This window comes from Nannobrachium achirus (assembly GCF_963921795.1).
Source record: "Nannobrachium achirus genome assembly, chromosome: 6".
In the NCBI taxonomy this organism is placed as follows: domain Eukaryota; kingdom Metazoa; phylum Chordata; class Actinopteri; order Myctophiformes; family Myctophidae; genus Nannobrachium; species Nannobrachium achirus.
The window spans coordinates 26,511,488-26,537,345 of NC_137815.1; the positions used below are offsets into that span (position 1 = coordinate 26,511,488).

Here is a 25,858-nt window from a genome sequence, read left to right on the forward strand (position 1 = left end):
CATACATACCTTCATATGTTCATTCATTCATATTATTGTTCATTCATTCATTCATTCATTCATACATTAATTCATTCATTCATTCAGTCAGTCATACATTCATTCATTCATTCAGTCATTCATACATACATACATACATACATCCATTCATTCATACATACATATGTTCATTCATTCATATTATTGTTCATTCATTCATTCATTCATTCATACATTCATTCATACATTCATTCATATTATTGTTCATTCATTCATTCATTCATTCATTCATATTTTTGTTCATTCATTCATTCATTCATTTATTCATTCATTCATGTTGTTTCAGAAGTATGAAGGTAGCTTCATTCAACATCCAGAAGTTTGGATTGAAAAAGGTTTCTGATCCTGATGTTCTGAGTATTCTGGTTAAGGTAAGCCACACCCCTACCTCCATCCATCCATCCATAAATGGTGCATATATATAGAGTCTTTATCCAAGGCGCTTTACATAGATTGTGCATTACATTCACCCATTCACACACATTAATTACATTCAACCCATTCACACACATTCGTTCACACACCGATGGCGGAGGAAACCATGCAAGGCACTAACCTGCTCATCAGGAGCAGTTAGGGGTTCAGAGTCTTGCTCAAGGACACTTCAACACTAACTTTCGAACTGGGAACCCTCTGTATTCTAATGACGGTTTCTCTAAGACTGAGCCACTGCTGGCCCACTGAATTTGTTATTGTGCCAGCATATACCATGAAGAAAAGGGTTTCAAAGTTTGTCCTTTTTCATAGATCTACTGGACAAGCTCATAGTAAATATATATCTTCTATTTTTTTAAGAGGTTAGTTTAGCCATCCATCCATCCATCCATCCATCCATCAACACAGTTATAATATATCCACTCTGTCGTCCCTTCAGATAATCAGTCGTTATGACATCATAGTGATCCTGGAGGTGGTGGATGTCAGTGGAGAGTCCATAAAAACCCTCCTGGAAGCTCTGAACAGGTGAGACATGTCTGTCTGTCTGTCTGTCTGTCTACCTACCTGCCTGCCTGCCTGCCTACACGCGGTGTGAGCTTGTAGATCGTCTATTTCCACTATCAATGTACTTTTTTAAGTATAAAGTTGTCAAATATGTCAGTCATTATTTTGTATATTTAGGTTATGTGTTATAATTACCATGTGCTTTGTGCAACTTCAACGCCTACAAGCCAAAGAGGAATGTAATCGTCAACAACGAAAACACAATTAAATCGTTAATAGCAATTATTTGAGTGACAAATGTCATAATCGTGACAGCCCTAGTCTTACTTTATAATATTGTTGTAAGATATTCATAACACAAACCAGGTTATAGTTATTCCTATGGGGCCTGAAGTTTAATCTTGAATCTATTCATCTTTATGTCTGTGTGTCTGTGTGTCTGTCTGTCTGTCTGTCTGTCTGTCTGTCTGTCTGTCTGTCTGTCTGTCTGTGTGTCTGTCAGAGCCAATAGGAAACATCACTACACTCTGAAGATTTCCTCTCGTCTGGGAAGGACTCGATACAAGGAGCAGTTTATGTTCCTGTACAGGTAAATGTTAGATTATACTGTATGTTATCCTAAACCCTAACCCTAATATTACATCATAATACTGTATGGTATCCTAAACCAGCGGTATTCAACCTGTGGCCCGTGGGCCGCATGCGGCCCTGCAGCATGCCTGTGCAGTCCGTCATGGTCATACAAAAAAAACAAGCCTGTTTCTAGATTTGGAATCTAGCCGGAAACCAAAAAAGTATAGGAACAAGTTATGTTTGTTTCCAAATCATTATTTTAGGGAGCACAGGTATGTTATTATTTGCACCAGCACAAGAAAGTGTGATTGATATTACAGTAGTACTATTAAACATCCACATGTTGTGAACAAAGCCTAATTTTGTAACTTTTCATCATTAATCATTCCATGACAATCTTTTTGTTCAATGAGGTTTGGCCTTATAGATGTAAATGTGTCTGTTTTCTGTGTTTCCTTAATGTTTTGACTAAATCCTTGTCTAAACGTCCAGAATAGGTCCGTCATTTTTAGCTTGCGGCCCTTGGACTTTTGGTATTTTGCTGACCTCTGGGACAATCAGATCTTATTTTTATGTTGTTTGGGACACGATCAACACAATCCTTTATTATTTAGTTATTCTTTGTGTTCAATCTGTGTTTTGAGATATTTTAGTATTTCAGCATGACTAGTGATGCATTTTGCATCATATGATGCAGCATGATGCATCATATAACATTTTTATTGTTATGATTGAATATGACTATGGCTTCTCACCCTTAGGGTGTCTTACTAGTATTACTTTATAATAACATCTAAGTGGTGCGTGTGTGTGCATGTGTGTGTGTGTGTGTGTGTGTGTGTGTGTGTGTGTGTGTGTGTGTGTGTGTGTGTGTGTGTGTGTGTGTGTGTGTGTGTGTGTGTGTGTGTGTGTGTGTAGGGATGACCTGGTGGATCTGATTGGCTCCTATCAGTATGATGATGAGAAAACCTCCAAAGAGGACGTGTTCGCTCGAGACCCCTACATCCTCCGCTTCACATGTCACTGTACTGGTATGTACTATATATACTGTACACTATACACTATACCAGGGGTCTTCAACGTTTTCAGGCCACAGACCCCTTAGCTGAGAGAGAGAGATGAAGCACGGACCCCCTCTTCATAGGTAGATTCATAGACTTGTTTGACAGCACTGTCATCAGTCGATGTTGGATTTGTGTTAATGTGTTTTTTCAGACATTTAACCACTTAAATCGCAGATATTTTGTAAACTTGACCTTTCACTCTGCTCTTTTTTACCTCTACACCAAACCTATGTGCCAAAAATAGCCGATCTACAAGCTCTCTCAATGCCTCGCAGCTTGTTTATCTGCTATTTTGGGCTAAAGTTCTCCTCAGAATAGGGATGCGAGGGTTCAAGTTGTTCATTTAAAATAATTATCCTATCACACAAGGATTTGGTGGCCCCCCTGTAGTAACTCTGAGGACCCCCTAGGGGTCCCGGACCCCCTGTTGAAGACCCCTTCAACCATTGTTGGAAAATGTAAATAAAGCATCAAAGGTTTTCCTAATATCGCCCAGTTTTAAGCTGCGTTCAAACCTGAAGCTATTTCTTTGTTTCTGGTCGCTTCAATCGCTTCACTTTGGTCACGCTGGTCAGCGTTGGAAAAGATAATTATGTCACATCAGAATCAAGGTGAAACGTCTGGAAAAAAGGGAGTCCCAAAAACCAAACACCCAAAACATCTCTGTGTCTCCGGACACGGAACATCAATGCTAATGTTGCGCGTCGTCTCGTCTTTGCATTCACTTTGTATGTAATCCCGCCGCTCGAACTATCCAGGTTCGAGCTACAGATACACAGCTTCAGTGTGCGGTATGTGTGCTTTCAAATGCCACCACATATCTGTGTGTCTGTGTGTCTGTCCTCAGTGCTGAAGGACCTGGTCCTCATCCCGATCCACACCAAACCAGAGTCTGTCTGTGTGTCTGTCCTCAGTGCTGAAGGACCTGGTCCTCATCCCGGTGTGTGTCTGTCTGTCTGTCCTCAGTGCTGAAGGACCTGGTCCTCATCCCGATCCACACCAAACCAGAGGACTCTGAGGAGGAGTTGGACGAACTTTACGATGTCTTCATGGACATCAAGAAGAAATGGAAGACGGACGTAAGGACAGCCTTTTACTCTTTACCTTACAAACTGTATGCTTTCTTTAGGGTCGATTCAGAGTCTAATAAGGAGCCTAACTTATTACGGTTTGGCACTGTCCAAACCCAAATATGGGTCGTCGTCTCCCCGGTTCGGGGGTCGCCAACCGACTAAACTCGGCCCTGCGGTGCTGCCGAACTGTTGTGACCTCCCGACTTAATTTCGGTACTCAGCGGTGTCTTCTCATTCATTCAGCCTGGCTTCAAGTTCATATTCTCGGCTGTGAATCCAAGGAAACAGCGGTCGTTTGGAAGGGAGACACGCCGACTTCCAAATGCTTGTGTGGCCGTGTATTGAGCGCCGCAGAGCGGATTCATTGCCAGCTGGTTCTCACTCTGGCTGGAGACGAGAGTGATGGACTGGGAGGCGCGCGCGCGACACACACACACACACACACACACACACACACACACACACACACACACACACACACACACACACACACACACACACACACACAGCTTTTGCTGCATGTCTCACTAGTCGCCGACCGTTTTAAAGAGAAAAGAAGAGCTTAAACACAACTTTGCTAGGGTTCCGTGTTGATAGGTTTTCCACGACGAGTTGTGACTGTGTGATGACATGCATGCAGCAAGAGAGGCGGCACGTCTATAATGTGAGCTTGTAGATGTTTTCGACAGTGCTCGTCTGCTCGAGCGTTTGTGAGATTGAGTGAGAGAGAGAGTAGAGACCCTGTCACTTGTGCTGCTGCCTGCTGGAGCTGCAACTCACTGGACCTCCAGTCATTCAGCGTGCAGCGCGAGGGCCAGTCAGATATGTATCCGCCCTGCAACGCTCATGTATCGGCCACAAACGTTGTCATGCCATGGACCTCCAATATGTACAAGCGACTTCGGCACAAGCCGTTAAGAAAGTATGAATGGACTCCCCCCGAACTTAAATAATTTCGGGTCGGGGAGCCCTCCCGAACCGAAATTAGTTAGGATCTTTATTAGAGTGTGAATCGACCCTTAGTCGCACTTTAGTCGTCCTTTAGTCGTTCTTTAGTCTTTCTTTAGTTGTCCTGGACCATTCCAAGCCCCCAAACTGTGGAATAAACTCCCGTTCGAGATCCACAGAAAATGTTCTGTGGTTCTGTGTTGTAGAACATGTTAAGGTTCTATGTTGTAGAACATGTTAAGGTTCTATGTTGTAGGACATGTTAAGGTTCTATGTTGTAATAATAATAATAATAAAACTTTATTTGTATAGCACCTTTCATGACATGAAATGCAGCTCAAAGCGCTTTACAGAGAAGAAAATGAAAGAAATAATAAAAACATAAAACATTTTAAACATTTTAAAACAGTGTGGACAATAGCACAGCAATGTAAAAATTCAGCTAAAAGCAAGAGTAAAGAAATAGGTCTTGAGCTGTGCTTTAAAGCTATCCACAGAGGCTGCCTGTCTTAGGTGTAGTAGGAGTTTATTCCAGGCTGTCGGTCCGTAGAAGCAGAAAGCTGCTTCACCATATTTTTTATATGTCATATTAGGCACGTCGAGCAGGTCTGCATTATAAGGTTTGGAATGTATCTAGGCAGGCAGTCTTGTAGAACATTTAAGGTTGAGGTTCTATGTTGTAGAACATGTTAAGGTTCTATGTTCCATGTTGCAGAACGTGATGATCCTGGGTGACTTCAACGCTGACGGTTCCTACGTCTCCAAGAAGGACATGAAGGACATCCGGATCCGTAGCAACAAGAACTTCCACTGGCTGATAGCGGACGATGTGGACACCACCGCTAGCACGAAGAATGACCACACTTATGACAGGTAATACCATGTAGACACCACACATATGACAGGTAATACCATGTAGACACCATACCTATGACGTCGAGTGGTCCGTCTCGAATGACGTGAGTATAACGCTCTTAAAGGGAATGACAGCCGCGACCTTGATTGGTGGACTAAAGTATTGTACTGGCCGAAACACGCCCATGAATAATTCTTCAGCCGCTGAGCGCACAATGAACCACAGCGCAGATGTCATAATAACCAAATGATAAATATTCACGCTTCCAAAACGTTAGTGGATAGACGGAATCTCCTTAGCGCTGCGCCCAATACCGCCATTACAATAGGGCCCTTGATGTTAAATGACCACACCTGACCTATGACATGTAACATGAAGAACGACCACACTATAAATGAGTTTCTTTTCAAATTAAATATTCAAAATCAATGTCAGTTGGTCCCCTCACTTGATACAGTGACATACTGTTCATAATCCTACATTCATTCAAACTGTGAACTCTAACTGGTGAGGGAGTCTTGGGATATGGTGGAATATTGCGATGAATATGTCATGCTTGTTAATGAGAGTTAAACAAAGTGTATGTTGGGATCTGATTAAGACGGGCAACCTGTTCAGCTTGCTTCGTTTACAGTGAGGCACTGTGTCAGTTTTACATGTTATCTTGGAGCCATCTTCACTGCTGATGGAAATGCCCTGAACCCAACCTGCCCTACATGTAAAAGAAAAGACAAAGCCCTTAAACAAACTGATTATCTCATTGTCCACCATCTATGACGGTCCATTTTGTGGAGCATCTAGTGGTCCATGGAGATGACATGTTTATAATATAGGGTTAGGTTTACTTTATATGCTATGGCAAGGGTCTTCAACAGGGGGTCCGGGACCCCTAGGGGATCCTCAGATTTACTATGGGGGCTCCTCCAAATCTTTGTGTGATAGAAACCTTGTTCTCCTTTTTTATATTAACCACTTGAACCCTAGTGTCCATATTCTGAGAACTTTAGCCAAAAATAGCAGATCTACACGTTCAAAAGGCGATGTGAGCTTGTAGATCGGCTTTTTCGGCAAAGAGGTTTGGTGAATCCAAAATACATTGATGATTTTGCTGTCATTGTGCTATCAAACAATGAAACTAGAATCCATGAACAGGTTGTGGGGGTCCCTGCTTTATCTCTCTCTCGACTAAGCGGTCCTTGGACTGAAAACGTTGAAGACCCAATGACCATATATTTTATATAATATCCCCTACAGGATAGTGGTGTATGGAGATGACATGCTGGAGGCCATCGTACCAAACTCTGCCAAACCCTTCAACTTCCAGAAAGCTTACAGACTGACCCAAGAACAGGTGTGTAGAATATAGCCTGCCCTACCACTATCCTGAAGTCTGTAAAAACAGCTTACAGACTCACAGCTCAACCACACTGCCTGCGACACGCAAATTACTGTCCTCATATGGAGCGTCGGTAGAATCGGTTATTGAATTACTGTCCTCATATGGGGCGTCGGTAGCATCGGACATTGAATTACTGTCCTCATATGGGGTGTCGGTAGCATCGGACATTGAATTACTGTCCTCATATGGGTCGTCGGTAGCATCGGACATTGAATTACTGTCCTCATATGGAGCGTCGGTAGCATCGGACATTGAATTACTGTCCTCATATGGGGCGTCGGTAGCATCGGACATTGAATTACTGTCCTCATATGGAGCGTCGGTAGCATCGGACATTGAATTACTGTCCTCATATGGAGCGTCGGTAGCATCGGTTATTGAATTACTGTCCTCATATGGAGCGTCTGTAGCATCGGTTATTGAATTACTGTCCTCATATGGAGCGGCGGTAGCATCGGACATTGAATTACTGTCCTCATATGGAACGTCGGTCATTGTGTTGTGACGTAGCTTGAACCAGTGGCAGGCAGTGAAGCGGTGTACAGTAATGGAGTAAATGTACTTGAGTAGTGTATTTAAGTACAGATTCCTAGGATCTCTAGGCCTACTTTACTTGAGTATTACATTGTTTTGATTACTCTTAATTGAGTAACATTGGTCTCATTGAAACAAATGTATTTTAATGAGACTTCATTGTTCACGTCGTGTCGCTCTCGCCCCGGTTGTGACCCAGGATCAGGTGTGTAAGACATGGCGTGTACACATGTGGAGGTTTGAGAGCTTTTAAAAACTTACACAGATGTAAAGGCTGTTCAATAGCACTGATCTATCAATGAAAATAACAAAGAAAATATGAAGATGGCGACAGCGCCGATGTACAAATCTGTAGAGTGCAGACCTTCAGCACGGTTTTAAATGTGTTTGATATAATTTCTTAATCACGGGTAATTGAATGAATGAATGAATGAATCAACCAATCAATGAATAATGAATTATCAATCCCTTATCCATCCCTCCACCCACCCACCCACCCACCCACCCACCCATCCATCCATCCATCCATCCATTCATCCATCCATCCATCTCTCCTCCATCCATAAGGCTCTGAAGGTCAGTGATCATTACCCAGTGGAGGTGGAGCTGAAATGCAGAGAAGACAACACATCCAAAGATGATGGTAATGATCAATATTATCAATATCATCAATATTATTAGCCTATCAATGACCAGACACTCATCAGATTATTAGCCTATCAATGACCAGACACTCACCAGATTATTAGCCTATCAATGACCAGACACTTATCAGATTATTGGCCTATCAATGACCAGACACTCATCAGATTATTAGCCTATCAATGACCAGACCCTCATCAGATTATTGGCCTATCAATGACCAGACACTCATCAGATTATTAGCCTATCAATGACCAGACACTCATCAGATTATTGGCCTATCAATGACCAGACACTCATCGGATTATTAGCCTATCAATGACCAGACACTTATCAGATTATTGGCCTATCAATGACCAGACACTTATCAGATTATTATCTTATCAATGACCAGACACTCATCAGATTATTAGCCTTTCAATGACCAGACACTTATCAGATTATTAGCCTATCAATAACCAGACACTCATCAGATTATTAGCCTATCAATGACCAGTGTTGGGAAGAACGTTGTTACTTGTAACAGCGTTACGTAACAAAACTACTTTTCTCGGTAACTAATAACGTAACTCGTTACCTTTCCCATTCAGGAACGCCGTTCTAGTTACTGTGGTGTAAAGTGGCTAGTTACTTGTTACTTTCTGTGGTCCAAATTAACTGTTTCTCTCCGCAGCGGAGAGGAGATTCAGAGCGGCAGCGGAGCCTCCCTGTCTGCTGCCTGTCATAAACTGTCTGACTGTGCCTGTGGTAACTCTCACAGTCAAGTGAAAGACGTGCCTGGCCTCGCACACTAACATGATGCGCTGATCAGGAGCGATGATTGGTTGACCTAGGTTAAGACACCAGGCTAAGCCAATCAGAGACGGCCTTGGGCAGGTCTTAAAAAATACACAAACAACTGAAAGCCAACGCACACACATTCACATGAACGGTCAACGGTGAAGAGAGACGGAGAGGATAGAGTACTCATGTCATCCAAATGCTGGAGAGAGCTCGGGACAACAACAGCTTTGCAACTTGGAAACATAATTTAACTTCGTGGAGATAAATGGCGCTAAAATCTACTCCACCAAAATCGCCACAGCATGTCACCCAGAGTGAACCAAACAGATTGATTGCCAAGCCACGTAATGCAAGTGCAAGCTAGATATGAAACATGCTTGATCAATGATGCTTTCCATCACAACCTTTGAGTCTGTTGCCTTCAGAGAACTAGTCAGTGTTGCACAGCACTACGATAAGTGCACAACTTGGTTTGAAAAAGGCTACAATGAATATATGCCTGTCAACATTTCTAAACATATCTTTAGCTTTATTGTTCCACTGCATTTCTATGCATAATTGCTACAATGACAGGGAGTTGTCTTTTCTCTTTATAAGGTCATTAATTGAAGCCCCCTAAAAAAAGAAAGAAAAAAAGGTGTAACTGACCTTTTCCAGAATGCTTCGTTTTGATTTATATTTTTTTAAAGTAAAGTAAGGTAACTAGTAACTAGTTACTTTTATAATTTAGTAACTAGTAACGTAACTAGTTACTTTTTCAGAGCAGTAACTAGTAAAGTGATAAGTTACTTTTTTAAAGTAACTTGCCCAACACTGTCAATGACCAGACACTTTTATTATTAGCCTATCAATGTGACAACAACTAAAACATATCCATGAATTTGATTGTCCCCCCCCCCCCCTTAAATAGGCAGTGGTTCTCAACCTTATCAGGCCGCGACCCCCAAAATAATCATATTTTAACTGGGTCACTTCGAAAGTGTCACCTTAGAAATGTGCAGGTTACCTTTATACACTTTATGTTGGTTTGTTTACTGTTGAGAGAGAAAACAATGTTGCACATTAAGTTAATCATCTGGACCCCCCCCCCCCCCCCCCCCAAAAAAAAAAAGAACCACTGAAGTAGTAGCCTCGCGTAGCCAGGCTTAAGGCCCATTCCCACTGGGCCAGATAACAGATATCTGGAGATATTTCTCCAGATATTTCTCCATGAAAAGTGGATGGTAGATACAGATAAAAAAATGTTTTGCCACAGATAAAAGTATCTGTGGCAAATATCTGTGGTATATATTTTTTTTATCTGTATCTACCATCCACTTTGAATGGAAAAATATCTGGAGAAATATCTCCAGATATCTGTTATCTGGCCCAGTGGGAATGGGCCTTTACTCATCTCCGAAGAGAAAAGCCTGGTGACAATAGAAGGCAGAAAGCGTTCAACTTCCGATGTAGGAATTTCACCGGAAGCTGTATTTTTTTCACGGTGCGGTGTTCCTGCAAACGTATTCCCTGCACGAAATTAACTCTGGTCTACGTCTCCTGCTCCGTCGGTTGCACTCGCAATAAACAATATACAAACAAAAACATTGGATTCAAGCAATGTTACACCTATTAAGAGTGAGTTAAGAGCTACAATCTATTTTAGTTTTTTCGCTGGGGAATGTAAACAGACCCGCACCGCATGACGTAACGTCCGTTAAACGCAGACTTCCGCTAGAAATCTTGGAACACACCGGAAGGCATATTGTCTACAGGGTGCTGAAGTAGAGGACCAGCATTAAATCCAGCAAGAGCCCCCCAGCTGTTGAAGTAAGCAGTGCAGGTATTAGCAGGGCCTCATGTTGGTTGCTGCTATCACAGATATAAAAAGCTAGATACCTCGTCCACCGCTGCAGTTGATTGGAGCGACCCGTCCAACTTGATAGGCACAAAAGAGGAAGTGTCGAGGGCAGGCTGCCACTCAAAAAAACTACTGGCCAATCACAACGCGTCTTTTCCGGGACTTTTCCATTCAAACCTGCCTCTGATTTGCCTACCGACCTTGTTGTCTGTTACGCACACAGAAGAATTCACCAAGGCGAGACGGGTACCAAAGAGCCGGAAGAGGCGTGAGGCGTCTACCTTTTTATGTCTGTTGCTGCTATAGCCTTGCGTGCGTGCGTGCGTGCGTGCGTGCGTGCGTGCGTGCGTGTGTGTGTCTGTGTATGTTTTCAAGCTTTGCCTTCCTGTGTGTGCATAAATGTATAAATGGCCTGCATGCGTGCGTGTGTATTTTTAAGTAGGGTGTGTATGAGTGCCGTGCTTTGCAGTGCTGTTTGAGTTGTAGTTAGGCCTACATACAGTATGTCCATGCTACATGCTATGCCATTTTGCTGCTGTATTTTGGTGAAGAACTTGGTTTCTTTTCAACCCTGCCTCCTAAAGGCAGGTTCAGTTATGTGTAGTAACCCTCACTCCCCTTTCCAGTTTAGTGAGCAGTAGTTTTTATCAGTTAAGAACCATAGCAAAACGTAAGCCTATTTTAACACTCGGGGACCTGGATTATGTTATCCATGCTTTTATCTCTTCTCGGTTAGTGTGTGTTAATGAGAGTTAAACAAAGTTTATGACCATGTTGGGATCTGATTAAGAAGGGCAACCTGTTCAGCTTGCTTCGTTTCGTACAGTGAGGCACTGTGTCAGTTTTATCTTAGAGCCATCTTCACTGCTGATGGAAATGCCCTGAACCCAATCTGCCCTACATGTGAAAGAGTAGTTCACACCCAAAATGACTTTGTTTTCTATTGATTCCTCACGCCATGGAGACTTGAGTTCAATAATATTTGTTTGTATTTGTCGCAAAAACCTTTAAGTTTAAAAAAATAAATAAAATTAAAGTTTACCCCCATTGATTCCGGATGGAGACCCAAATGCATTTGGGTCCCCATCCGGATTTATTGTTATCAAATTATTGACTTAGAAATGTGACAAAAAAAAACTAAAAATATCATTGAAGTCAAGTCTCCATGGTGTGAGTGATCAATAGGAAAATAATCTTTTTTGGGGTGAACTACACAGATTATCTACCTGTCCACCAACTATGATGCTCCTTTTTGAGTAAAACGTAAGGTTTTTGAGGCTGCTTTCTCATCGTCTGTCTTGTATGTGTGCGAGGCTTGGTTACAAAAAGTTCAAAAAGTGTGTTGAAACTGTCTATATCACTGTTTCCCAAGCACTGGGTCGGGACCCATTTGTGGATCACCAATCATGATCCTACATATTCTAGAAGTCGAGACATTGAAAAAAGAATATTCAAAGGTTCTCATTTTTCAAAGTCCAAAATGGCCACCATATTGGCTTCAGTGCAAATGGAATCATGGATTTTCTGATTTGTTATACTAAAAAAATGTATAGCTTTCCTAATTTCCATAAAATTTGAACGAACCTTACTTTTTGGACAAATGGAACTGGACTATTACTGGAGTGAAATCCCCTGTGCTTGTTGAAATGGGGTAAATCTCGCTCTTTCGATGGTTCATTCTTTCGACAACCAGTGTCGGCAGGTTATCTACTCACCCGCCTCACGGTTACTGAGGTTAGGGTTATGGTTTGGGTTAGGTTTAGGCATAGAGGTTACATTCACCCACGTCAGGACAGGAGGTTAGCTTTTCACCAGGTTAACATGCACTCACGTCGAAAGAATGGACCGTCGAACAGATGCTATGTCGCAATATCAACACGCTCCCGTTTAACCCATTAAGGCCTAGGATTATTGAATGCTTTAACTATTGAAAAATAGCAGATATACAAGCTCACAGCTGCGAGCTTGTAGATCTGCTATTTTTGAAAAATCGTGAAAATTAGAATTTTGACCCGATTCTATAAGTGTCTTTTGAATCCTTTTTGAAAAGACTTTTTGAAAAACCTATGTTTCTATGTCAGCAATCTGGCCAGCCATCGTCAAAGAAAAGGTCCTTTTCACTTAAATGGAGCTCAGTTAGTCTGTTCTTGAGAGACTACTATATGTCAGTAGTTCTCAAAATATCTAGTTCCAGGGACCACCTAGAAGCAAAATTTGAGTTACAAACATTCGCTCTAAAAATACATATGTTCAAAGTTTTGCACACATTTTCACGACTTTTTCAAAAATAGCAGATCTACAAGCTCGCAGCGCGGCACTCGGTGCCGCGCTGTGAGCTTGTATATCTGCTATTTTTCAATAGTTAAAGCGTTAAATAATGTTAGGCCTAAATTTAATGTCACCTCTCTCTCTGTGGGTCCAGGTGCGGAGGGCTCCTTGGACGCGGGGGTCTCGGTGGGTCGCTCTGTGATGGTCCCTGAGGAGCTGGTGATGCTGAAGAGAGAAAATCTTCTGTTGGAGAGAGAGAAGCTGAACCTGGAGATCCAGATGCTGAGGATGAAGGTGGCCAAGCAACAGCTGGGTCACAAGTAGAACATCTGGACCTCCAGTAGAACATCTGGAACCACAAGTAGAACAATCTGGACCAAGTAGATATGGATAAGTAAGGGATAACATCTCGCTCAGCGGTCATTATCGAGTGATAGGAGCCCGACAGGTTGATATGCCACCGACGCGGTGGCATATTATTGTTGTTGTTGTTATTGTTGTTGTTGTATATCGTCGTTGTCGGGCAGAAACCTTGTATCTCCAAGTTTAAAATGTGTCCGTACTTTCGCAAAGTAAAGCCTGCTTCATCATACAATGCCGTCGCACAAAACTAGTGAAAACAGAAGATCTACAAGCACACAATGCCTCGCGGTGCGAGGCGTTGTCTTTGTAGATCGGCTGTTTTCATTAGTTTGAATCATTTTTAAAATGATAAATGCAAAACGAACGGTTTTGGACATACAAGGTTTTCACCCGACAACGACGATATGGTCTCTCTCCAAAACTGTTACTTTTCAGGATTCAGATTCAAAAGTAACAGATCTACAAGCTCAAAACGTGTCCCTTTGTGCCATATTTCGAGCTTGTAGATCTGCAACTTTTGATGCTTTTGTATGATGCTGTAGTGTGACCAAGAAGGGCATTAATTTACCAAAATATGGATTTAAGAGCTTTTTCCATGACCTTATAACTCTTTAAAGGTTGAAATGAGTGTGGACTGAAACAAAACAATATTTAGTACTTCAGAAGTATTAGTAGTGTTAGTAGTGTTAGTAGTGTTAGTAGTGTTAGTAGTATTAGTAGTACAAGTACTAGTTATGTCGTAGTATTAGTAGTACTAGTAGTGTCATAGTATTTGTAATAGTACTACTACTTTTGAAATGTTTTCCTTTTTTAATGGTGTGGTGGGTAAAAACAGACTTCAGGTCCAGTAATAATTTAAACACTCAGGAATTAAAATATACCAGAGCTAAGTGCTGCTACACTGACGTCTTAACCACTGCTTAATTTGTCAATGAATAGGTGCCGGATCCTGGTCTGCGCGTGTATACTGTTGCGCGTGCCCAATTTACTTGTTTGTTGTTCTTTCTTTTCTTTTTCTTTTTTTACCCACTCAGTATAACATTAGCAGCAACATTTGGCACATGTGGCCCATCAGAACGCGGTAGTCAATTTATCAATTTGGAATGATCAATCTGAATAACTGGCATGTCTATTGTGTGTCACTGTCACCTATGAAGCACCACATCAGAAAGATAACAGGAAATTGTACAAAACCATGAAAATATAAATTAAAGAAAAATGCAGCGGCCAAAAAGGTCTCTATTTGTAAGGATGAAAACATAAGTGAGCAAACAGCACTATTTACATTGACAGGGAAGGTCCCGGATCCAATCAAAGAGGTTGGGGAACATGTTTGATGTTCCCCCTCGAATTAAGCACTGGCTTTAACTCTAAATGCACCAGGGAAGCAAAGCATAATGCATTCTCATGTTCACATGTTTTTAATTGTATCTGCTGATTGTATACTTAAAAACGGAATGAATCTTTGTTCTGTAGTGACAAATAAATAAAGTAAGCGTTGCAAAGACATCATTGGTTCACCGGTTGTGATATTTGACCTACAGTGAATAATCTCTGTAGAATTTAACTGTAAAACTAAACACAACCAACAGGGGCGACGTGACGCGATGTGAGCGGCTATTTTCAAATAGCCTAAGTATAAAATAGAGCTAAAGTGGATTAATGTGTGTTTTATAATATAATCATTTATTTCTACAAAGTAACAAGTACTGTATAACTAAAGTTTTCAAATAAATGTAGTGGAGTGGGTAAAAGTAAAATGTTATATACCTCAAATTTGTACTTAAGTAAGGGGAGAAGGGGAGGATTCCTCAACGATCCGTTCCTGTGATTAGAACACGTTATGTTCCTCAGGTTACGTAGCCGTGGTGAATGCAGTGAGTTTGGCTTATCAGCGTTTGCCTTATCGGCGTTTGGCTTATCAGGACGTGCCCTCTCGGTCAGGGGGTTCACAGAGGTAGAGGCTCCGGAGGTATGGTTAAAGGTCTGGTTCCTGTCGTAAGGTGGTTCATTGGAGGCCTAGCTGGTCCCTGTCGTAAGGTGGCTCATTTAGGATTATCCACCCACAGGATGACTCTGAGTCCGAAATGTTGTTCTTTTCTCAGCTGGCAGGCAGCAAAACCTTGAAATTGCGATATTATTATAAAGAAATTTCGACAAGAAACCCCAAACGTTGCAAGTATGTCGTCAGATAAGTTACAGTCTGGGTAGGTGGACCCAGATAAACTCTCAGGCACACGGAAGCAGAAACGTCCTTTGAAGAATCCTAATGAAGTACAATATAGGATACTGTTAGGGCAGTAAATTTATGTAACTATACATCAGTTCGACCAATTATATTACACAGTACAATATGGTATAACTGTCCAGTCAGAGAGATACTTCTGCTGCACTCCGCCTTTCTGGTTTGATCTAGGATAAGGTCATACATACTTGAGCTTATGCACACACATCTTATACAGTGACTCCTGGAAACTACCAGAAACCTGCGTGGTCACTCTAATGACGAGGCCTGCACCCAGGCTCTGTTAGACTGGTTTAACACAGACGCTGTATCACCCTGAGGAACTGGGGGCACGTACACACACACACACACACGCACGCCACGCACGCACGCACGCACAAAACCTTCAAAGCCAGAGGATCAGACTGTAACTTGTTTGACCACGACCACACTCTGTTTCCTTGTAATTATCATGTACTGTATGTTGTGCATGTGCAATGACCAATCAATGTATGTAACGAAACCTGTTTGTATGGTTTCACCCCATTTTATACTGCTACATCCCCTTATGCTTAAGGGGCAGGGCCAGCCAATATACTGTATACCTGTATCTTTCTCCTATTCGGGGTGCTTCACTACACTGGAGCACCCGGACGTACACTATGCCGGGTCATTCTCTTGAGACAGCGCCACACGCGCTGTCCCTAGACTCAACTGGCCCGGACATATGTGCTTTCTCTCATTGACAGCCCCAGCTGTCATGAGACAGATCACACACTTTTGCTATGTTCGTTAAATAAACAAACGCTCAGAAACTCAACCTAGTGACTTCTTATTGAAACACTCTCAGTACCGTTTGCCTCCAAGTGTACGACAATGTACACCCCATATTTGGCCACGTCAATACTAACAGGGAACTAGCACACCAAGAGACTGAAAATGATCACACTGCCAACCAGTAGCTAGCTATCATAGACTTATCACTGGGAATCGGGTTCAATGTCCAGACAGCAGTTTGGTTTCTCTGCACTTATAAAGGAATGTGATGTCAGTCCTTGATAGCATTCATCGATGTCACTTGATGACTCATCACCATCACCCTGACGAGATGGGACTGTGTGTGAATGTTTCTTTTTGTATGATATTCAGGCCTTTGCAGCCTGAAAATTTCGAATGGTCTCTATATTGCAATGGAAGTTAAACAGATCAGGAAGATGCAGGACTTAATGTCAGGAATCAAACGTCATACTTTATTGTAGATCTCATCACAGCAGAAATAGACTTGCATCTCCCTCCAAAGCTTCTCAACTTTTATATGAATTTTGTCCACCACAATATATGAGCATGTTACTGTGACCTAACGTGTGAATCATTTTTCACAAGGACTGACCCATACAGAGATCTCCATATATGGGAATATCAGTCCGAATGCAGGTGTGACATAGGTGTGACCCAGGGTCCTGGTACTGTGACAATGGGTACAATGGGTATAACTCGGTAGTTAGTACGTTAGCATTTCATTGCTGTCGGGCAGAAACCCCTCATCTGCACATTCTTTTTAGTTTTCTCGTAAATTAACGCCCTACTTGATCATACTACTGCGTCACACAAGAACACCAAAAGTAGCAGATCTGCAAGCGACGCATTTTGGGCTTGTAGATCTGCTACTTTTGCTATTTTGGAATTTGAATCCAAAACTGTCTAACTGTTTGGGACATATAAGGTTTCCACCCGACAGTCCGTCTTGCCGTCTTATGCCCATATATGGAGATCTCTGATGTCATCGATATTAAGCCCATATCTTGGAATGACCACATATGGACATACCGTTTCAGTCTCATTTGGTCAATGATGTCAGACTTATATGATGTCAGTCATCTCCATATTTGGGAAACATTGTGAAATGCTATTTTTGGCTATAGTTCTCAGAATAAGGACACTAGACCCCTGTGTTAAGGGTTACAAATGGCATGCCCCTCAAGAAGGGGCATTGCTTTGGCGGTGACGCACTTGCCATGTTATCTGTGATGTCATGATGACATCAGCACTCTGAGTCTGTCTATATTAGAATTCGGTAGACATGTCGATCAGAATGATTCCTTCTTGGCAAATTCTTCAGTTAACACACCTCTGGGTTTTTGTGCCGTGAAAATGGGCTTCGAAAACAGAACAATCGCTTACGGCGAGCCAGAGGAAGATGAGGATGAGGATGAAGATGAAGAAGAAGAGGAACTGGTGGACCCCATGGAAGCGGTGCGGGCCAAGTGTGAGCTGACTCAGCACTGTGCCCACCTGAAGGATCGTCTGCAGACGTGTGCAGACCGGGTGAGCTCCAGGTCCCACACGCTGGAGGACTGCACTGAAGAACTGATGGACTTTCTGCATGCGCGTGACCACTGTGTGGCAGGCAAGCTCTTCCACAAGCTGAAATGAACTCCATATCCATGTCCTCTTTCATTCCAGTGCTTTGTTGTTGCCCAATGGTGGACAAAGTAGAACCCCAGTACTGGAGTCAAGTGTAGATACCGCCTGGTCAGTAACCTATATAAAAGTTGTGTCAAATTTATACTTAAAAAGTACTGGATTACTTGCTTTTAAAAAATCTTAAATAATATTTAAGATTTTGAAAAGCATTTTGAATATTATTCAAAATGCTTTTCAAAATCTAATATTAAAAAGTAAAAATCACAATGTATATTTTCTTTTTAAAATCAATGCGTTGCTGTAATGCAATTTAGACATTTACCCCCAACATTAAGATTTTTTTTTAAATAAAAAAATAAAACCAGTGCAAAGTGAGCGGTGCCTACACAATAAACTATTATTACTGTATCCTAAACCATGAATATGTAGGATAGGCATTCATAAGCTTTATAGCTTCAGCCTATTCCTTTTGATCACCTCAAACAGTGCTGCTGTTCTTATGCTTTTGTGGATGTAAGACTTGTATAAATGTTTGCTACTGTGAGTTGATCAAATAAACGAAAAAAAGAAAAAAACCTTTGATGCGGTGTACGTTTTACTCATTTTGGAAACGTTTGTTTGGTATATCCATCTTTCAGTCCAACTCGTAACAAACAGGGGGGACCAAAACAAAGCAACACCGCTTCTTGTTTCCGCCTCTGTTTAGGCCACGCCCTAAACCGGATCACACCAGTTTAGAACAAATACCAGGCTGGAGGAGGAAAGTCTGGTGACGCGAGGTTACTTTATATATATGAGCACGGATCTGATCCGTACTAATACATTTGGTGAATACATTCCGTACTAAAACACACAAAGAGAAATGGAGCAGTTTGCACTTCTCAAAAAGATCAATAACAGTGAAAATAGTGGTGGCCAGCGGAAACGCTATAAGGACACCCTAAAGGCCAGTCTCAAAAGCTGTACTAGATTCGGGAGGCCGATGCCCAACACCGCTCCGATTGGCTCTCAGCAGTCAAGCATGGTGTAGCCTTGGAAACCCAGCCTTTATTTTGGCGATCGGTAGAAAAATAAAGCCTGGGCGATCGCGTTAAAATCACTGTTGTAGGAAGTGTAGAATTTCCCTAACCAATCAGAGTGGAGGCGTCGCACCGAATTTGTTGACGTCATGACGCAGCAGCGTTTTCTGCGCTGAGCAGGGGGGGGGGGGGGGGGGGGGGAGGAGAACACATGCTATTGGCCGGAGACTCCCGGTCCGCCAGTCCCGGTGAGATTCGCCGGGTTGTGTATCCCCGCCCATCTGCCGGCATAGACTGTCCACGTTACACTAGACCAGGGGTTTTCAAAGTGGGTGACGGGTCAGTCCAGGGGTGCCGCGAGATAATTCGATAATATTTGGAATTTATTTGGACACTTGCAAAAAATATTTAGTATCATTTTAAACTTGAAGTACAAAGTTATTTTCAGTCAGTTCTAACCAAAATGGCTATTATCTCAACGTTTTCCACACAACATAATCACTAAAATTGTCGGGCAGAAACCTTGTATTTCCAAGTTTTTCAAATGAAGCCCTGCTTCATCAAGACTGTCGCACAAAACTAGTGAAAACAGCCGATCTACAAGCACACAACGCCTCGCATCGCGAGGCGTTGTGTGCTTGTAGATCTGCTGTTTTCACTAGTTTAGTAAATGTTTTAGATGATAAATACAAAAGGAACGGTTTTGGACATACAAGGTTTCCACCCGACAACGATGATATGCTATAAATATAAGGTGCTGGGAGTGAAAATTATAATGTAGGGGTGCCTCGGATTAAAAAAATATTTATGGGGTGCCCTGAGACAAAAAAGTTTGGGAACCCCTGCACTAGACTAAGCATGGTGTAGCAGAGTATGAAAAGCGCCGCATCCAGGAAGCCAAACTGAAGCGACAGCTCCGAAAGACCAGAGCCTGTTTCTCCCTTTCACCCAGCCGACCCCCAACTATAACATGCCCTGCAACCGGACAGTCCGTGCGAGGATCGGCCTCATCAGCCATGTTCGCACCCACAAGACATTGTGAAATCACTTTGTCACAAACAACATCGTCTTTGTATACAATAGGGAGAGACCCTAGTTAATATGAGAGGAACTTGCAAGTGTCATGGGACCTAGCTGTACCTTAATGCATTCCAGCTTCCAGGCCTGTGCCCGGTCATCTTAACCTTATGATATTCAGATGAGCAAGAGGTGAACAACATACAGTAAGAAAAATCAAACCTTGGTTCGAAGTGAAGCGGTGAATTTTTGTGTTCTAGAGCTATGAAATCTGTGTTCTAGATCTATACTTTCTATGTGCTTTAGTTCTATATTTTTATGAATTCTGAATGAATGAATGATTTTGTCTGGAGGGCCAAATTGTCATGTGAAGCTTGACCAATCCTCAATTCTGCATGCACGGGACATGTACGGGACAGACAAAGCCACTCCTTGGAAGCGGCTTTCACCGCTTCAAAAACATAATGGTTCTACCAGAATGAATCCACAGGGTCTAGTATAGCCCTTCATAGGGTTTGAGTGGTTAAAGAATACAATTTGCACCGCTACTCACGTTCACCTAATAATAGCCATGTTGGGAACTGTTGCAAGCTGAAGGTTAAATCAACTCCCGACAACAGCCAATCACGGGAATTAGGAGCCAGTGGCGTCATCAAAGTCATCCATGACGTGTCGACGCGCAGAACCGTCAAGTTTAAAGACGCACGGTTGGACCGTAGAACGAGAAGGAAGAAGACTCACTGCCGACATCGCAATGTCTCAAGAACTGCAAGAGGACATCAAGTCTCCAGAAGACCTGCAAGAGGACATCAAGTCTCCTGACTTGCAAGACTGCATCAAGAATGTTATAGCCCCCATAGAGGAGCAGGAGCAGCATCAGCGGTGGTGGAGCCACATCGTGAAGAGCAAGTCCGGACCGCCGGACCGCTACCTGCACCTCAAGCAGATAGCCTTCGGCGGCTCCAGCGGGTGGTGCGTGGGGTTCCTGCTCCAGAAGTACGGCAGGGTGACGGCCACGGCCGCGGGTGGAGGCCTCCTGCTGCTCCAGGTGGCCAAGTGGAACAGCTACGTCCACGTGGACTGGAAGAAGGTGCAGGCGGACGTCAGCAAGGTCGGCCCCGAGCTCCGCTCCTACGTGGACGACAAGGACACCATCGTGATCACCACCGGCTTCGTCGGAGGCTTCCTGCTCGGCCTCTCGTCTTAGAGGCGTGTGCGGTTTCCCAACTGGTCCGAGCACAATGGTGGGGGCGTGGATGGGTGTGAGATGTAAGGGAGCGCTTGTTTTCGGTGACGGAGGCGCGCCGTCTCAAGCGGACTTGAGCCATGTGAGACACCGCCGAGCGAGCTAAAGCGAGATAGTCGCCGTGTCGAGCGTTGCAAAGTCCTCTTGAGCCGACTCAGCGCCGTCCGAGTTATGTCACAGCAGGAACAGAATCGTAAATCTTCATCCCCTGACTTTCGGCACCTCCGCGCGGTCCAAGTAAACACAGCTCCGGTTCAGCTCAGACCCGTTGGCAAACGAAAGGTCGCGTCTTGGAGAGAGGTTGGTTGGTTCTCAATGACGGGGATCCTCGAGGAGGGGTTCTACGGGTGTACATTTGGTTCACTGAGGATTGTACAGTGTGGATCGGGGTCCCGGATATAAAAACAAATGATAGAAAATGGGGATCCTTGGCCTGATGCATATCAAAGAAAAAGCTCAGAATCACTTGTTTCTGAGACCTCAAATGAAGCTTGTACGTTTGTTCTCAAAACATGTCAATGGCACCTCTTCTAATGAGAAGAGCTCAGGGAACATGCAATTCCTTTTTTGAAAGTTCCGTCCAGAAAATGCAGAGATACAGGAACAGGAGTGCAGAGAGCAGGGGAGGAGACACATGTCGCCAGATGTTTGACCCCAACCCGGTTCCCCCACAACTCGGGAGGAGCATGCGCTGGCGGCTGCCCCATCTCCTCTGTGAAACATGCATACTGCTTCTCTGCCGTCCGAACTCAGAGAGCATACAAATGGAACCAAATGGTTCAATTTGTTTCATTCATACCCTCTCTGAGTTAAACAAGCAACAAGGATTTTAAGAGTGTAGATTGGTGTTTCAGTATATCGTTTTTAATTTCAAGGAACCCCCACTTTTATATGCATTAGGCCACTGACCCTCATTTGATGGAATCTTTATCTTTTGGACCCCAATTTGTGTAAGATCCTCACTGTTAATTGAACTCTAAGTACACCCTGCCAGATGTGATGTACAAGAACACCACCATGGACACCATGCTAGTACTGTATGTCACAGGGACTTCACCCCCAGTCCAACCCTTGATGCTGAGGGCCAAGGGTCCCATTTCTATAGCCTTTGACTCGGCCGGGGAATCGAACCGTGACCTCCAGCTGTACAAAGGGTCCATTTGGTTCCGGACATCATTTAGCAGGGGGAACCCCTGGAACCCCATCAAGGACCCCTGGGGGTCCACAGACCCCACGTTGAGGATCCTTGTGCTATATGGGCAGCCCCACCGCATATATAGCCCAGGTGTCTGATATATCAAGCACAATCATGATCAAGTGATTTTTGATTTGTTTTGTTATGCTTTAGTATTTTTGTTGAGGGGGAACCGCTCCTATCTGGCTTTGTCCGTGTGTCCAAAGTTTGTTGTGCGCCCAGGGTCACATTGGCCAAGCTTCGTGAGACTCATAATGAAATTGACTCATAAATGGCACCGCTCACTTCACCCTGGGTGTGATTTTTAAAGAGTAAACAGCTCTATGTTCTGATTGTAATCACTGCAATTGCAAGTGTTTGTTCAGCAACAGCGGTCTTCACGTCTCTCCAGCCATTTAATAAACAGAAAATACATTTTAAGGTCTGGATACCAATTTTATAAGAGAGAGAACTCATACAGGATACAGGATAAACAAATGAAATTGGAAGTCTTGACACAACGAAGTGTGCAGACATAATTGGAAGTGGAACACGCTGATAAATGAGCTGAAATTGGCAACCCACCTGAAAATGTATTTTCTGTTCATTAAAGAACTTTATTGCGATGATTACTGTCAGAATATAACTATTTAAGCTTTTAATAACAAAAAAGAAAAAAAATGTTTTAACCAAAACATATCACTCTTCAACTGCGATTTGTGTCGCAAAATAAAACAAAAAAATAAATAAAATAAAAAATAACCCAAATGACAAAAGATAGACAAGTTGAGTTTCCATCCTCCTGCAATCGTTTTATCTTGGTGTCCTACAAAGAATTAAAAAATATTATAAAAACAACATTTAAAAATTGAAATTCCATTGAAAAGTATTGCTTTTGTTTTACATTTAATGTACAGACAAATTAAACATCTTTTCAAAAGAATCATGAATTAAAAAGGAAAATAGCAACAGTGTCTGGCACTGATTGTACCAGCAGGTGTTGCATGGAGTCTGGTGACTAATTGTCATATTCCTGTTGTGACTGGAAAGAACTGAAGAGTCTGCGAGTGCGTGCATACATGTGGCACTGGCAGAGTGTGTATTTAGACTGTTCACTCAAACATTTTAACTCGAGACCCAAAAGAGAAATTAGACGTTAAACTTTGCCTAGGACCTAAACTAGTGAAAATGGTGCCGTGTAAATTGTGCTTGTAAATCTGCTATTTTAACTACTACTTAACCATTGTTTTCTAATTTATGGAATTTCTTAGATTGTATTTATATTTATTCATGAGATGACTTACAAAATACCTTTGAAAAGTATTCATGAAAAATGAAATGCGACCCGCAAATGGGTCCCGAGTCCCGACCCACTGTTCGTGATGTAGCCTACATTTGGCAGTGTGTAAGGCCCAGTTCAGACTGATTCAGACAGGCCCAAATCTGATTTCCTACTATCCAGATTGCAGTCAGATTGGTTGCATGCAGTCTGAACAAAGGTTAAAATCTGATTAGCAAAAAATCTTGGAATCATGGAATGTTTCCATATTTTTTTGCTGTTGTTCAGACTGCATAAAACAATGCTACTCCATTCTGAATATAGGCCACAAATCAAATCAGATTAGGACTGGATTTGGGATGAACAGGGCCAGGCTGTTCACTGCATGCAGCATGCATACAGTACATGTGGTAGTGTGTGCATTTGACTGTTCACTACATGCATACATGTGGCACAAGACTAAATAAGCGATTTTTAACGCTTGTTTCAACCTGCTGCTTAAAGTTTCTTTTCCATGAAAATGTCAAACATCTGAGAGCAGGGAGCACTATGGGCCCACTTTTACTTTTCGGATACGGTTGGCGGAAAAGGTAACAATCGTTACATTTTGCTGGTGCCACATTCCCTACTATGCGGAACCTCATCTCATAGCTAGTATATCGTCGTTGTCGGGAAACCACGTATCTCCAAGTTTCAAATGTGTACGTTCTTTTGCAAAGTAAAGCCCTGCTTCATCAGACAAGGCCGTCGCACAAAAGTAGTGAAAACAGCAGATCTACAAGCACACAACGCCTCGCAGTGCGAGGCGTTGTGTGCTTGTAGATCGGCTGTTTTCACTAGTCTAAATCATTTTTAAAATGATAAATGCAAAACAAATGGTTTTGGATATACAAGGTTTTGTCCCGACAACGACGATATAGCGGAGGGAGAGGCTCCGATCGTACTCAAGTACACAATGGCTTGATGGTCTGCATTCTGCTGACTATTGGCATATTCCTGTGGTGACCATCCGAGAAGAGCTGATGTGGCTGCGTGCATACATGTGGCAAGTGAAGTGTGTGCATTTATAGCGTTCACGGCATACTATTATTTGGGTTGTTCATTGCATGTGGCAGTGGGTGTGTGCATCTAGACATGACAGGCTGCATGTGCACTGGAGCAGTAAATGGATGCGCCATGGCCTCTCTGCCAGCTATACAATTCCCACAATGCACAGGGGGGCACAGTGTTGTAGAACCGTGTGCTGAGAGGAAGAGGCACAGCAGCAGTCATGTCCACGCTCCAAGATCCTCTCTCTCTGTATCTGTGTGTGTGTGTGTGTGTGTGTGTGTGTGTGTGTGTGTGTGTGTGTGTGTGTGTGTGTGTGTGTGTGTGTGTGTCTCTCTCTCTGTTTCTTTCTGTCTCTTGCTTTCTCTCCCTTCTCTCCCATCCCGTCTCGCTCTCTCCTCTCCCCCTTCCCCCCATTATCTCTTTGACCCCTCTCTCCCTTGCGCGCGCACACACACACACACACACACACACACACACACACACACACACACACACACACACACACACACACACACACACACACACTCTATTGGGTTGGGGTGGAGGTCTGCGTGCGTGCGTGCGTGCATGCGTGCATGCGCGCGTGCACCGCCTCTCACTGTCCACACAGTGTTGTTGTTTCTGCATGATTGAGCGCAGCATTGCCAGTTTGATTAATCCCCGGCCTCTTTTCACATGTTTAGGAACACATCAGGGCTCTGGAGGAGGGCCACGCCGCCGCAAAGCAAATAGCCTGTTCATTCTGCACATTAGTGCTGCAAGAGGAGCTGGACCTGCACTCTCTGCTACCTCACGTAGGCTGTTGTCAGACAATGCTCCAAATCAACTAATATTCTGTGGTACAATTACTTGATACAATAGTGGAAAAAGGGTTCGCATTTTTTTACCTAAGTAAAAGTGTCAGTTGTAATGCAATGTAGAAACAGATCTGTTCCAAGTCTGATTCATCAACATTTATTCCAGTAAAAGTGCAAAAGCATTGACATCCAGGGACGTGCAGAGAATGTTAGAGAGGCAGGGACTGAAACTTCTAAAATGGCCTTTTGGTGAAAATCTTCAATTTTCAAATGGCCGAAATATATATGCGGCTGAAGTGGTTAG

The 25,858-nt window shown here is 43.0% G+C and overlaps 3 protein-coding genes across 3 annotated transcripts; all 3 read left to right on the forward strand.

Annotated features, from left to right (window-relative positions):
- Nucleotides 1–329: 329 nt before the first annotated feature.
- LOC308286950 (deoxyribonuclease-1-like) lies at nucleotides 330–13,285 on the forward strand (the record flags this gene model as incomplete). Its single annotated transcript, XM_080728072.1, has 9 exons — nucleotides 330–410; nucleotides 914–1,002; nucleotides 1,484–1,570; nucleotides 2,473–2,585; nucleotides 3,585–3,697; nucleotides 5,355–5,512; nucleotides 6,750–6,846; nucleotides 7,996–8,071; nucleotides 13,116–13,285. The coding sequence occupies 9 exons, from the start codon at nucleotides 330–332 to the stop codon at nucleotides 13,283–13,285; spliced, it is 984 nt and encodes a 327-aa protein (XP_080584198.1).
- Nucleotides 13,286–17,699: 4,414 nt separating this feature from the next.
- On the forward strand, nucleotides 17,700–17,981 carry LOC308286795 (cytochrome b-c1 complex subunit 6, mitochondrial-like; the record flags this gene model as incomplete). Its single annotated transcript, XM_080727921.1, has 1 exon — nucleotides 17,700–17,981. One exon carries the CDS (start codon nucleotides 17,700–17,702, stop codon nucleotides 17,979–17,981), a length of 282 nt encoding a protein of 93 aa, XP_080584047.1.
- A 2,781-nt stretch (nucleotides 17,982–20,762) lies between these two features.
- Nucleotides 20,763–21,215, forward strand: LOC308286951 (FUN14 domain-containing protein 1-like; the record flags this gene model as incomplete). Its single annotated transcript, XM_080728073.1, has 1 exon — nucleotides 20,763–21,215. One exon carries the CDS (start codon nucleotides 20,763–20,765, stop codon nucleotides 21,213–21,215), a length of 453 nt encoding a protein of 150 aa, XP_080584199.1.
- Between the last annotated feature and the right edge of the window lie 4,643 nt (nucleotides 21,216–25,858).